Source organism: Hyperolius riggenbachi, chromosome 10 (assembly GCF_040937935.1).
Source record: "Hyperolius riggenbachi isolate aHypRig1 chromosome 10, aHypRig1.pri, whole genome shotgun sequence".
Taxonomy (NCBI): Eukaryota; Metazoa; Chordata; class Amphibia; order Anura; family Hyperoliidae; genus Hyperolius; species Hyperolius riggenbachi.
The window spans coordinates 263924676-263937916 of NC_090655.1; the positions used below are offsets into that span (position 1 = coordinate 263924676).

General features: G+C 45.3%; 1 protein-coding gene across 1 annotated transcript; it reads right to left on the bottom strand.

Annotated features, from left to right (window-relative positions):
• Window positions 1-686: 686 nt before the first annotated feature.
• Window positions 687-13034, bottom strand: LOC137535422 (oocyte zinc finger protein XlCOF22-like). The gene is made up of 3 exons (XM_068257257.1): window positions 12980-13034; window positions 12129-12487; window positions 687-3759 (listed from the first exon to the last, which is right to left on the bottom strand). Exons 2-3 carry the CDS (start codon window positions 12412-12414, stop codon window positions 2621-2623), a joined length of 1425 nt encoding a protein of 474 aa, XP_068113358.1. The 5' UTR covers window positions 12415-12487; window positions 12980-13034; the 3' UTR covers window positions 687-2620.
• Between the last annotated feature and the right edge of the window lie 207 nt (window positions 13035-13241).

A 13241-nucleotide genomic window follows, 5' to 3' on the forward strand; every position in this document is an offset into this window, starting at 1 on the left:
TGAATAAACAAAGCCAGGACATCCGACAACAGGACCAGGATGTAACTATATATCTCCATATATAGCTCTGTATTACAGCTCTTGCTACACTCTGTAAACAGGGGGAATATTTCAGGATAAAACCACATTTACATTGCAGTGTAGGTCTTCTATGCACAACAGACTGCCGCCGCTTCGAGCAGACAAACTGCTCTTTATCAAGTGATGACATCCTCCTTCCCTCTAGTGCTGGTCGCATCTGTAATGACATGGCCAGGAAGTATGGGCACTAGAGGGAAGGAGTGAGAGAGTCAAGGGACTGATCGTGCGGGCTCCATGATGAGGTGAGAGATGCCGCAGCTGCTGCCGCCGTTTAATTAACTTACAGGGGGAGTAGAGTATAGCAGGAGGATACTGGAGACGAACGCCTGGCACACAGAGGACGCCAGCACAGCAGCAGATCACTACAGGCATCAGGTCAGGTGAGTGACATCCGCGGTAACCCGGGAAAGGCCACAAAGGAGGACTGGAGGAGGCCACAAGGGGGTTTTACATAGATATTTTGTGTTTTCTATACAAGACAGACAGCAGCTGACTGTCAGCAATAGAAATTGAACATGGAGTTTGAGAAAGGAAACATTTGCTCCCTGCATACAGGAAACCGCACATTGTGATATTTTATTATTATTTATTTATATAATGCCAACATCTTTTGTAGCTCTGTACATACAGTAGTACAAAACAGAAGTTCAAGACACTGTACAGTCATGACATTCAATAGTACAAGTACAAATACATACATAGTGAGTGTGTAGTTTGAGATATCTCTAAAGTTGACACATGTTCATATGTAAATTACAGCAAAATAAGAAACACTAGGAGGAGGTGACGACTACATCATGCGCAGTGCTCTCCCAGCCGTGGGTGCACACTGTAGGATGTACGCAGCCCAGCCAGCACCTGCGCAGTAAAGCCCAACTCCGGTGACCCAGAAGAGGCTGTTGGGGGGCTTTTAGGTAAGATGGTGGGAGAGAGGCGAATGAGGGGGAGCGGTGGCCATCAGCACAGCTGATAGTATACGCCTGCTCCCCCCGTTTCTCCACCTTAATTCTGCTCTGGTATCCTTCAAGGCTATATTTTCCTAAAATAAACTCTCAATAATAACTCTCCTATCAGGCATATTAGCTTCTGGAGGAGAAGGGGCTGGGAGGTTATACAGGGGCTGCTAAAACTGTCTGAATTCCTCAGCTATAGCTTCCACTGAAACCTTTCCTAGTTTTTAGAGTTAATGATAGCCTTAAAGGGCAACTGAAGCAAGAGGGATATGGAGGCTGCCATAATTATTTCCTTTTAAGGAATACCAGTTGCCTGGCGATCCTGCTAATCCTCTATCTCTAATACTTTCAGCCATAAACCCTGAACAAGCATGCAACAGATCAAGTTTTTCTCACCTTATTGTCAGAGCTGAAAGATTAGCTTCATGCTTGTTTCTGGCATTATTCAGACCCTACTGCATTCTAATAGACCTTCAGGGCTGCCAGGCAACTGGTATTGTACAAAAGGAAATAAATATGGCAGCCTCCATATATTTCTCACTTCGGTTGTACTTAAATCTGAGAAGAAGCTTTGCTCTCCCACAGAGCTTTTGCCAATAGGGAGTCTGCCTTGTTTCCCTGTTTGTAGGAGATTTTGTTTTCCTGTAACATAAGCTTGCATTTAGCCTTAATGCAGAGGTGGGAATGCAGCAGCTCACACAGCCTTTCCAGTTCAGCCAGAGAGCCCTCAAGCTGAGAAGCCTTGCACTTATTTGCAAGGACACATATTTCAGAGTACAATTAATTAATTGCTGCCAAGTGTGATTGTTTCCCCCTGACCCCCATGTTAGTTAAGTGGCCTCTGATAAAAGGCTTATGAGCCTCCCAGATAGTTATGTCAGAGGCTGAGGGATCGGAATGGAGTGCAACAATAATTAGAAAATTCACGCTGCATAAGCCTAGAATTGCATTTTTCAACCAGTAGGAATGGATTTAGCCTCCAGCAAAAAGATTAGGGCGCATATAGTGGGGATTTACTTGTGAAAGAAATTGGAGTGTGATCAGTCAGCACTCTGACACCTATCTCTCCCCACCTGTTTCAACAATGCAATGTCTATACATATCAGTGTGACATCAAATCTGGCTCATTCAGCTCCCAACTAAAAGGAAGCATTAACTTTTTAGCACTCTCTTCTCATCATGAGTGTTTTATCAGCCAGATAAAAGTGTTTTGGCATCTACTGTATTTACTTTTCAGGTGAGCCGTGGCTGCATGCAACTGCAGATCCTGTCTCATTTCAATATAAAGCACATGGTTTATTAACTCTTGCAATGGAAAATTAAAAGTGAACACAGGCAAGTGCTAACTAGGCTTAGTATTATATATACCAATATTTATCTCATAATGCCACCTCAGTTCAGGGACTTAAATGCTTTACAAACCAACACACTGATTAGCATGAAAGAGGGATTCTGTGTAAATCTGATAGTGAAAAAATAAATAAAAATGAAATAGACAAAGTGTATCAGATCACTTATAGCCAAGACATTTCCCACACTCAACACAAGTGTCTGATAAGCAGTGGATTACACCAAAAACATTTCTCTCACTCGGCATATGAATGGGGCTTCTCACCAGTGTGAGATCTTTCATGAGTGACGAGGTGTGATCTCTGTACAAAACATTTGCCACACTCAGCACATGAATAGGGCTTCTCACCAGTGTGAGATCTCTCATGAGTGACAAGGTGTGATCTCTGTACAAAACATTTCCCACACTCATCACATGAATAGAGCTTGTCACCAGTGTGAAATCTCTCATGTGTGATAAGGCTTGATTTCTGTGCAAAACATTTTCCACACTGGGCACATGAATAGGGCTTCTCACCAGTGTGAGATCTTTTATGATTAACAAGGTCTGTTCTATTCTGATAACATTTCCCACATTCATCACATGAATAGGGCTGCTCACCAGTGTGAGATCTTCCATGACTGACAAGCTGTGACTTACTCACAAAGCATTTCCCACACTCAGCACAGGAATAGGGCTTCTCACCAGTGTGAGATCTCGCATGAGTGAAAAGATTTGCTTTATGCCCAAAACATTTCCCACACTCGGCACATGAATATGGCTTCTCACCAGTGTGAGATCTCTCATGAGTGATAAGATTTGATTTCTGCCCAAAACTTTTCCCACACTCGGCACATGAATAGGGCTTCTCACCAGTGTGAGATCTCTCATGATTGACAAGGTCTGTTCTATTCCGATAACATTTCCCACACTCAGCACATGAATAGGGCTTCGCACCAGTGTGAATTCTCTCATGAGTGACAAGATTTGATTTATGCCCAAAACATTTCCCACACTGACTACATGAATAGGGCTTCTCACCAGTGTGAAATCTCTCATGAATTATAAGGTGTGATTTATGACCAAAACATTTTCCACACTCAGCACATGAATAGGGATTCTCAACAGTGTGAGATCTCTCATGTCTGAGAAGATGTGAATTCTGAGTAAAACATTTCCCACACGTGGAACAGGAATAAGACCCTCCAGTAGCTGGAGAGCTGTTCAGGGTATGAGGCCCCTCAGGGTTAGACAGGTGAGGGGAGTCTGGGGGAATATTTGGGGTAACCAGGATATCTGCAGAAGACTCCTGTCCAATGTCATCATCATCTGTTGTACAGTCTGTGGATACAGAGAGACGAATCTCTGAGAGGTTCCTGATGCCGGGACTCCGCCCTGCAAATAGAGAAATATCATCACTTCCTGTTAGAGAATTCTGAGGGGAGGAACAATTATCATTAGGGATGAAAGGAAAGAGGATGGTCGGCACTGCTGTACATCTTCCTTTATTTGGCAATGTGCAGACAAGTAGGCTGTGTGTTACATCATCACTTCACAGTCCATAAGAAGAGACTAAACATGTATCGGTGCGGGGGGGATAATGGTGGGTGCTGGTTGCTGGGGGCCTAACGACAGTTTCACACACAAGCGCTTCTTCGGAGGCTATAACAAGGGGGCTTTAGCTATATCCGCTGTAGTTGGAGAAAGTGCTTTACTGTAATAGTAACCTGCAATAAAAGATTACAGTGTGGGGAGGTCAGGGAGAGCGAGGCCAAACAACACGGCCGCTATTCCTAATGGAATTACAATTCCTGCTGCAGCAGCTATTTATACAAGCCACTAACATAATATTCCATGAAGAATATAGGTCAGGCCATGCAGAGCAGAGGATCTGGCTGAAATAGTTGACATGTAACAAGGATTGCCTAATTAGGGAAAGGTTAGGAAGGTTTAAGATTTATTAAAAAAGTAACCTTTATTATTTTAATTCAAATAAAACAGAAAGATCGGCTATTAGAGGTTTGCACTGGCTACAGATAAGGAGAACTGGGGAGGAGATTGTGTCTCCAAATGTAAAGCACGATAGATGCCGTTTCTATCCCTGACTCTCCCCTCTCTCACTTCAACAGCTACTATTTACATGTCATAAAACACAAGGTTTCCTTCATGTTTTGCCTCCTGCAGAGGCTTCATCAGGGATGAAAGTATCTAGTGCTCAATACAAAGTGCTAGTGCACCAAGGTGCATCCATAGAAAAAAATATATACTACAAGTAATTCAATGTAGCAGCAGGAAGGCTCCCTATTTCAAACCCAAAGGGGATGCTTCCCGCATTTGTTCTATGACACAACTTGCGGACCCTCTTACAATTAAGCTTTGCTGGAGTATTAAATGTCAGTCGCTTCTAGGGGTGGAACTAGGGAGCAAAAACTCCTAAGAGAAGAAGCAGGATTGATTTTATGTAATGACGCCTTGTGGCCACTAGGCCATAAAGGATACAGGAGGTGATCTGAAAAATAAAAGTTTCACTCACCTGGGGCTTCCTCCAGCCGCTAGAGGTCTGTTACTTCCCACAGCACGGTTCCGCTCTGTACGAGGCATCCGCTCTCCCTTCTATAACAATGTGACCCGTGGCTGGGCCCGGGGTCTTCTGCAGATGTGCCTCTTGTGATTGCACTCCTGCTGCCGGGAGTGTTGTGTTTATGCGGTTCAATTCTCTTTGAACTGTGCAAGTGCAGAGTGCTCCCAGCGATTGGAACATGATCACGAGAGTGATTGGCGTACCAGAACATGCGCAGGAGATGCCAACCCAACCACTGGAGGCCTGGTGCAGAGCGGATCTGTGACCTGGGACCTCACAGATTCAAGAGGCTGGAAGAAGCCCCGGGTGTTTCTATTTCTTCAGATCACCTCCTGTATCCTTTAATGACTACACAGATTTGTCTTCCATCTTGGCATAAGCTTGTAGGCTAGCAACCTGTGTGAAAAGCAAGCTAGTGCCACTGTGCATGAGTGAGCCCGGACTCGTGTGTGTGTTATATGGAGCGGCCCTGTACCGTGCATGAGTAAGGCCGAGCTCATGTGTGTGTTATATGGAGCAGCCCTGTACTGTGCATGAGTGAGCCCGGACTCATGTGTGCACTATATGGAGCAGCCCTGTACTGTGCATGAGTGAGCCCGGACTCATGTGTGTGTTATATGGAGCAGCCCTGTACTGTGCATGAGTGAGCCCGGACTCATGTGTGTGTTATATGGAGCAGCCCTGTACTGAGCATGAGTGAGCGCGGACTCGTTTGTGTGCTATATGGTGCAGCCCTGTACTGTGCATGAGTGAGGCCGGACTCGTGTGTGTGTTATATGGGGCAGCCCTGTACTGTGCATGAGTGAGCCCGGACTCATGTGTGCACTATATGGAGCAGCCCTGTACTGTGCATGAGTGAGTCCGGACTCATGTGTGTGTTATATGGGGCAGCCCTGTACTGTGCATGAGTGAGCCCGGACTCATGTGTGCACTATATGGAGCAGCCCTGTACTGTGCATGAGTGAGGCCGGACTCATGTGTGCACTATATGGAGCAGCCCTGTACTGTGCATGAGTGAGCCCGGACTCATGTGTGCACTATATGGAGCCATTCAGCTTCACAAATACTTGGGGACACAAGTGCTTCTGAAGACAAGCAGCCCTGTACTGTGCATGAGTGAGCACAAACTCATGTGCTCCGCCCCCTTGTCATAGCCTCAGAAGAAGCGCTTGTGCATGAAACTGCCATCAGGCTCCCAGCAACCAGCACCCACCATTATCCACCCACGCATCGGTATGTGTTTAGTCTCTTCTTATGGACTGTGAGGTGATGATGTAACACACAGCCTACTTGTCTGCACATTGCCAAATAAAGGAAGTTGTACAGCAGTGCTGACCATCCTCTTTCCTTTCTGAATAATGTGTTGCTGAAACTCTAGCCAGAGCACACCATCTCTCTGCAAAAGCGGGGGTGATCCAGATATTGTCCCTCCTCCCTCTAGAGCCATAGTGACAATGGCATCCTGAATCCGCACACATACATCATTAGGGATGGTAAGTGAGCTATTGATAATTCCAAGTTGATGCAAGGTTTATGCAGATTGGGATTGGACCAGATGCAGCAGCTGCATAACTTTGCATATAATTAGCATACAATGTGCACCATATTTGATTTATCTGCATATCACTGACCATCACTAGTTATCAGCCTGACAGAGATTTGCAGAAGGTTGTGCTCATTAACCACTTTGTCCATCACTACAGTATATCTACGTCAGCTGTGGCACCCACCAAGCCACAGTGACATAGATATACTGACTTAATTGCAGCCCTGCTGTGCACGATCGAGTGCGCTTTAGAGCGCACCCCCCAGTACTGTCAGCTGCATTACTAATTGGTGGAAGGGAACATGTTCCCTTTTGGCCAATTAGTCCACCCCCCTCCCATGAATGATCGCTGCAGTAGTGAACTGTAGCGATCCTTCATCTGTCCCCCTCCGTGCAGAAATAGTTAAAAAAAAAATGCACAAGCAAGCAGTCTCACTCACATAACCTCGGTCCTGCGACTATTCTGAAGCCCGAGCCTCTGATCCCTGCTCTGCATTCAGCCGCATATTGCCGGAAACCCGGGTCCCAGCTTGATGACGTCATCAAGCCGGACCCGGGTTACTGGCATTACGCAGCTGACTGCAGAGCGGGGATCGAAGGCCCGGGCTTCAGGATAGTCGCAGGACCGAGGTAAGGTGAGTGAGACTGTTTGCTTGTGCATTTTTTTAACTATTTCTGCACGGAGGGGGCTGCCTGATGTGGGGGGGGGAGGAGGGCCATCTGGCTATCGATTCTTGGGTGGGGGAAAGATATGTCAAAAGGGGGTGTTAAACTGACTGGAGGACATCTGCATAACCAAGGGGAGGGGGGTTTAATAATTTGGCACATCTGGGCACCTGGGGGGGGGCATAACTTAATACTGGAGGCACATTTTGCTATAATGGGGGGGGGGCAGCGCTAATCCTGGGGGTACATCTGGCTATCATGGGGTAATCCTGATCCCGGGGACACATCTGGCTATAAAGAGGGGCACTATTCCTGGGGGTGCATCTTTCAATCTATTCTGGGGGTGGCAAACACAGGGGACACATCTGGCTATACTGGGGGGGCTGATATTGGGGACACATCTGGCTATACTGGGGGTGGTGTGATACTGGGGACACATCTGGATATCTATACTGGGGCGACTTTAACTGGTGGCACAGTTTTTATGTCAATCTCACTTTTTATTTTTAAACAGAAATTGGTCAAAATTGAGAAATAATGCATTTCATTTTTTTTATTTTTCCCCCCTTTTTCCCATTAAAATGCATAGAGAGGAACATTTTATTTGGGACCAAATACCCCCCAATGAAAGCTTAGTTTGTCTTTAATAAAACAATATATGGATAATTTAAAGAGACACTGAAGCGGAAAAAAAAATATGATACAATGATTTGGTTGTGTACTATGAACAATTACTAGAAGATTAGCAGCAAAGAAAATATTCTCATATTTTTATTTTCAGGTATACAGTGTTTTTTCTAACATTGCATCATTCTATAATATGTGCAGATTACACAACAATCAGCATTCAAAATGATTCTTTCAGAGCAGTCTGTGAACTAATGACCTCTCCTCTGGCAGAGAAAAAGTAAATAGTTCAATAACAGTTGACATAATAAAAAAAGTCAGAAGACAGCCCTCTCCACGACTTTGAAAGTCGTAGAGCTTAATGGCTTTTTTTGCATAGATAACAACTGGAGTTTCTTAACTCTTCCTGTACTGGAAACAATTAGACTGATGTATCTGATCTTAATTTTTTAGCTGTACTACACATACAAATCATAATATCATATTTTTATTTTCGCTTCAGTGTCTCTTTAAGTGGCACAAGTACAGATGAAGTTATTGGTGATTAAAGGGAACCAGAGTCCCCAGAAAAAAAGTTTTATACATACCTGGGGCTTCCTCCAGCACCATACGCACGGATCGCTCCCACGCCGCCGCCCTCAGCTTCCTGTATCCGGCGGTACCGGGTCCCGTCGTTTCGGCCAGTCGGCGGCAGGACGCGGCCAATTGTCCACATCACAGGGGCCCCCGGCATACACTTACGCGTGCAGCTGCATACTGAGCAGCTCCACGCGTAAGGGTATGGAGGAAGCCCCTGCTCCTGCGGACAATTGGCCGCGTCTGCCGGAAGTGATGGGACCCGGTACCGCCAATACAGGAAGCGGAGGACGGCGGCGTGGGAGAGATCCGTGTGTATGGGGCTGGAAGAAGCCCAAGGTATGTATAAAAGCCTTTTCTGTTTTTGTTTTTGTTTTTTTAGTTCCTCTCTGGTTCCCTTTAAAAAGGGACACCGCTAAAGCATCAAAACTGCTCTGGTCCATTAGGGGAAAACAAGGTCTGGATGCGAAGTGGTTTAAAGACAGCCAATCACATGACAATAACTTTGCCTTGCATGCAAATTGTATGTAGCTTAGAATTCAACTAATTAAAGAGTTACTGTCAGGCTGCAAAAGCTAATTTAAACCTCTATTCTCCTGTGTTAAACAGTTTAGAAGGAAGCCAAAAAGGCAATACTGAAGTTAAAAATCTCTCTTACTTTTGATCAGAATCAGAATCAGAATCAGAAACTTTATTTCGCCAAGCACGACTGGGTCGTGCCCGGAATTGGGCTTGGCACGTACAGGGTACTGATACACGATATACAGTGTTTACAGATACAGGACAGGGCATGCAGTAGGAACAGAACATTATACAGAATACAGAACATTATATAACTTTTATGCAGAGGGAGACAATGTGGCATAATTACAATACAAAAAAACATCCGAAAGGTACGCTTGAGCTGAAGCGGCGTCTATGTGCAGGGTGCTTCAGTGCGTCATGGTATTGTGGGGTGGGGATGGGCATTTCCACGGAGAGAGTTCAGGAGGTTGACAACCGAGGGAAAGAAACTGTTCTTATGTCTAGAGGTCCTGGTGTAGATGGATCGGAACCGGAGCTTCCGGCACGAGGGGAGCCGATTAAAGAAGCGGTAGCCTGGGTGCGAGGGGTCGTTGGCGATCTTTAATGCTCTGGTGTTCAGCCTGGAGTGGTAGAGGAGGTCCAGAGTGGGAAGGGGTCTCCCGATGATCCTCTCTGCAGATTTGATGACCCTCTGCAGTTTGAGCTTGTCGCTGGCGGAGGAGCTGGTGTACCAGACCAGGATGGACGAGCATAGGACGGATTCGATCGTGGCGGAGTAAAAATTTGTCAGGAGTTTTTGGGCCATACCGAACTTTTTCAGTTGGCGGAGAAAGAAAAGTCTCTGCTGGGCTTTCCTCTGTGTTGAGGCAGTGTTGGTGTTCCACCTCAGGTCATTGGAGATAGTTGTGCCCAGGAGGCGGACACTGGGGACTCTTTCCACTTCCATGCCATCAATGTGGATTGGAGGCGGGGAAGAGGCGCGCCTCCTGAAATCAACGATCATCTCCACCGTTTTTGCTGTGTTTAGGACCAAACCGTTCTCTCTGCACCAGCGGCATATGCTTTCGACCTGGTGGCGGTACGCCTTCTCATCGTTTTTGGTGATGAGACCTACAATGGTCGTGTCATCGGCAAATTTTATTACTTTTACCGAGTCTGACGTGGATTTGCAGTTGTTCGTATATGTGTGCTGAACAGCAAGGCTGTTATTCCCAAGCTCTTAAGTAGGATGAGAGGCCGCATACCATACTGCAAAGCATTCTGGGGCTGCTTCTCCCCACCTTGGGTCCTCCCCTCGGCTGCTAGTGAGCAGTTACAGGCTCATGTTACAGCAGCTTGTAACGCAGCTTAGCTCACAGCACTGAAAAATCACACGGCAGAGTATACTGCATGAGTCCGCTATTGTTCCTAGCCACATGGCTAATTAACCACTTTACCCCCGCGGGTACGCATTTCTCCGTCCCTTTTTCCATCCTTTAACCCCCAGGGATGGAGAAATACGTACTTTCCGCGCTGCCCGCGCTCCCGCTCGTAAACACGCCGCCCGCCGCTAGTAAACACGCCGCCGCCCGCTCGCCCGGAGATCAATGAACGGGAAAATCCATTCCCGTTCGTTGATCTAAGCCCCGCAATGATCCGCTGCCGCTCGGCTGAGCAGCGCGACCATTGTGGAAAAAAAAAAAAAGTTCTCAGCCTCTTTCTACTTCCTGCAAGCGTCCGGAAGGACGCTTGCAGGTCGCATAAACAAAATGTTACTGTGGCCATCTTGTGGCCAAATAGTAAAACTACATCCAAAGCATTTTTCACATAGAAATAAATTAGTTTAACAACCCAAAATTAACCCTTTACCTCCCACACTCCCCAATTTTTTTTTCTTGTAATTTAAAAAAAAAAAAATTACAATTAAAAAAAAAATACATAAATAGTTACCTCAGGGACTGAACTTTTTAAATATTTATGTCAAGAGGGTATAACACTGTTACTTTATAAACTATGGGCTTGTAATTAGGGATGGACGCAAAACTGAAAAAAATGTACCTTTATTTCCAATTAAAATATTGGCGCCAAACATTGTGATAGGGACATAATTTAAATGGTTTTATAACCGGGACAAAAGGGCAAATACATTTCATGGGTTTTAAATACAGTAGCATGCATTATTTAAAAACTATAAAGGCCAAAACCTGAAAAACAATTTTTTTCCCACGTTTTTTCCTATTTTCCCATTAAAACACATTTAGAATAAAATAATTCTTGGCATAATGTCCCACCTAAAGAAAGCCTAATTGGTGGTGAAAAAAACAAGATATAGTTCATTTCATTGCGATAAGTAATGATAAAGTTATAGACGAATGAATGGAAGGAGCGCTGAAAGGTGAAAATTGCTCTGGTGGTCAGGGGGAAAACCCCTCAGTTGGGAAGTGGTTAATATTCACGACACAGTAGTGTTGTCCATTAGGATCTTTTTTGTGAGTCGAATCATCAGGAAGCAGGGAGGACATGACGACACAATTCGCTTCATAGGAGACAGACAAACATGGAACCTGCCATGAGCTGTCAGGAGCATCATTCTCTGCAAATACTATATAAAAATTCTGTGAAATCCAAACGTGGACAGTGAAATGCATATGTAATGTAAGTACAGCCAATCTTTAGCTACTGATATATGTGTTTTTTTCTCTGAGACCTTATACCTAACAGTTCCTCTTTAAATTAATTGACTGACAAATGTGATTAGCTGCGTACAATTTGCATACAAGTTAAAGTTATTTGCACCGCCTGTGTGTCCCCTTCAGTGCTTCCTCTGCACATCCTGTGTTCCCCCTTCATTTCTCTCTCTGCTAACCATGTGTGCCCCCTTCAGTCCTTGGAGTTGGAGATTTTATAAACTGAGGAGTCAAGAGTCGGATGATTTTTGTACAAAATCCACAGCCCTGGTAAGTATTAGACTAAGGAGTCAGAGTCGAGAAGTCGGAGTCTGAGCCATTTTGGGCACCCGGAGTCGGAGGTTTCATAAATGGAGGAGTCGGACTCGGAAGATTTTTGTACTGACTCCACAGCCCTGCCTAATACACCCTCTAAGAGCCAAAACCACACCTCATAACCCAGCACCCAAATGATCCCATAAGCTCCCATAGCTTAAAGGCTCCACAACATGGGGGCATGAAAGGGCAAAGAGTGGAACTTGGTGGCGCTCCAGGTGCAAGCCTGGAATGGCTGTGCCTAAAAACAGCATTGACTCACCTGCTCTGCCCTCTGCAAGAGTGTCCTCCACTTTAATTATCGTAAACATGTCACCCTCCTCCACAGACTGCTGGTCACTCTTCACATATGTCTCCTCTTCTTCCTCTTTAATTGTCCTCATCATGTCACCTTCCTCCATAGACTGCTGATCACTCCTCACATATGTCTCCTCTTCCTCTTTAATTGTCCTCATCATGTCACCCTCCTCCATAGACTGCTGATCACTCCTCACATACATCTCTTCTTCTTCCTCTTTAATTGTCCTCATCATGTCTCCCTCCTCCATTGACTGCTGATCACTCCTCACATATGTCTCTTCTTCTTTATCTTTCACCAGAGCACTTATATGTATCAGAGCCCTGAGTGCAAGAAATGAGAGATAATTATTGTAAACACAGATAACAGCATACGGCACTTTTAGCCTCATCTACCTGATAATGGTGGGGGATGGTGTGATCCTCTTGTGGTCAATCTTGGCAATAAAGGGGCCCGGTGACTTCTATTAACACGCCCATGTTACTGGGCAAGAAATGGCATTACTGGGTTGGGGGACACTATATACTGGAGGATAATGGCCATGTTGTATTGTCTCTGTGATGTGAAAGAACTGAATTATTACTAGGAAGGTGAGATACCAATGGCACATGTGGGTGAGGGGGGGGGGGGGGGGGTGAGGAGGGCACTAGAAAACTGTCTGAGAAGTCACAGCAGTTATATAAGTCTCTTGTATGGCAATTACGTCAAGGGGGATGATCAGGATAGTGACAGGTGTGCTATGACCTCCTCTGTAACAAAGTATGACCACCCCGACCTCTGCTCTGCTCAAAATATAACAACAATCACACAATTACCTCTTCTAACTATGTCTCCTCTCCACCTCCTGCAAATGTCTGTGTTGCCTCATTTCCTGGCTTTGGTTTAATTAGTTCCTGCCTGTGCGTTCCACCAGGGAGAAGTGAGGTCGCCATCTTGTGGTAAAAAGGCTAACTGCAGCTTTGTTTTTGGAATCGCCAGCAATTATTAATATTATTATTATTATTATTATTATTATTAAGCAGTCCCCTGATAGTTGCTGGTCTGGAGATGTAGAGCTATCATATGTATGTGTGTACC

What these genes read in the sequence shown, in the direction of transcription:
- LOC137535422 (XM_068257257.1), bottom strand. Translation starts at nt 12,414, where the DNA reads ATGGAGGAGGGAGACATGATGAGGACAATTAAAGAGGAAGAAGAAGAG. An exon ending in TCTTGCAGAGGGCAGAGCAG is followed by an intron (nt 3,760 to 12,128) that starts GTGAGTCAATGC and finishes CTCTATTTGCAG; the next exon opens with GGCGGAGTCCCGGCATCAGG.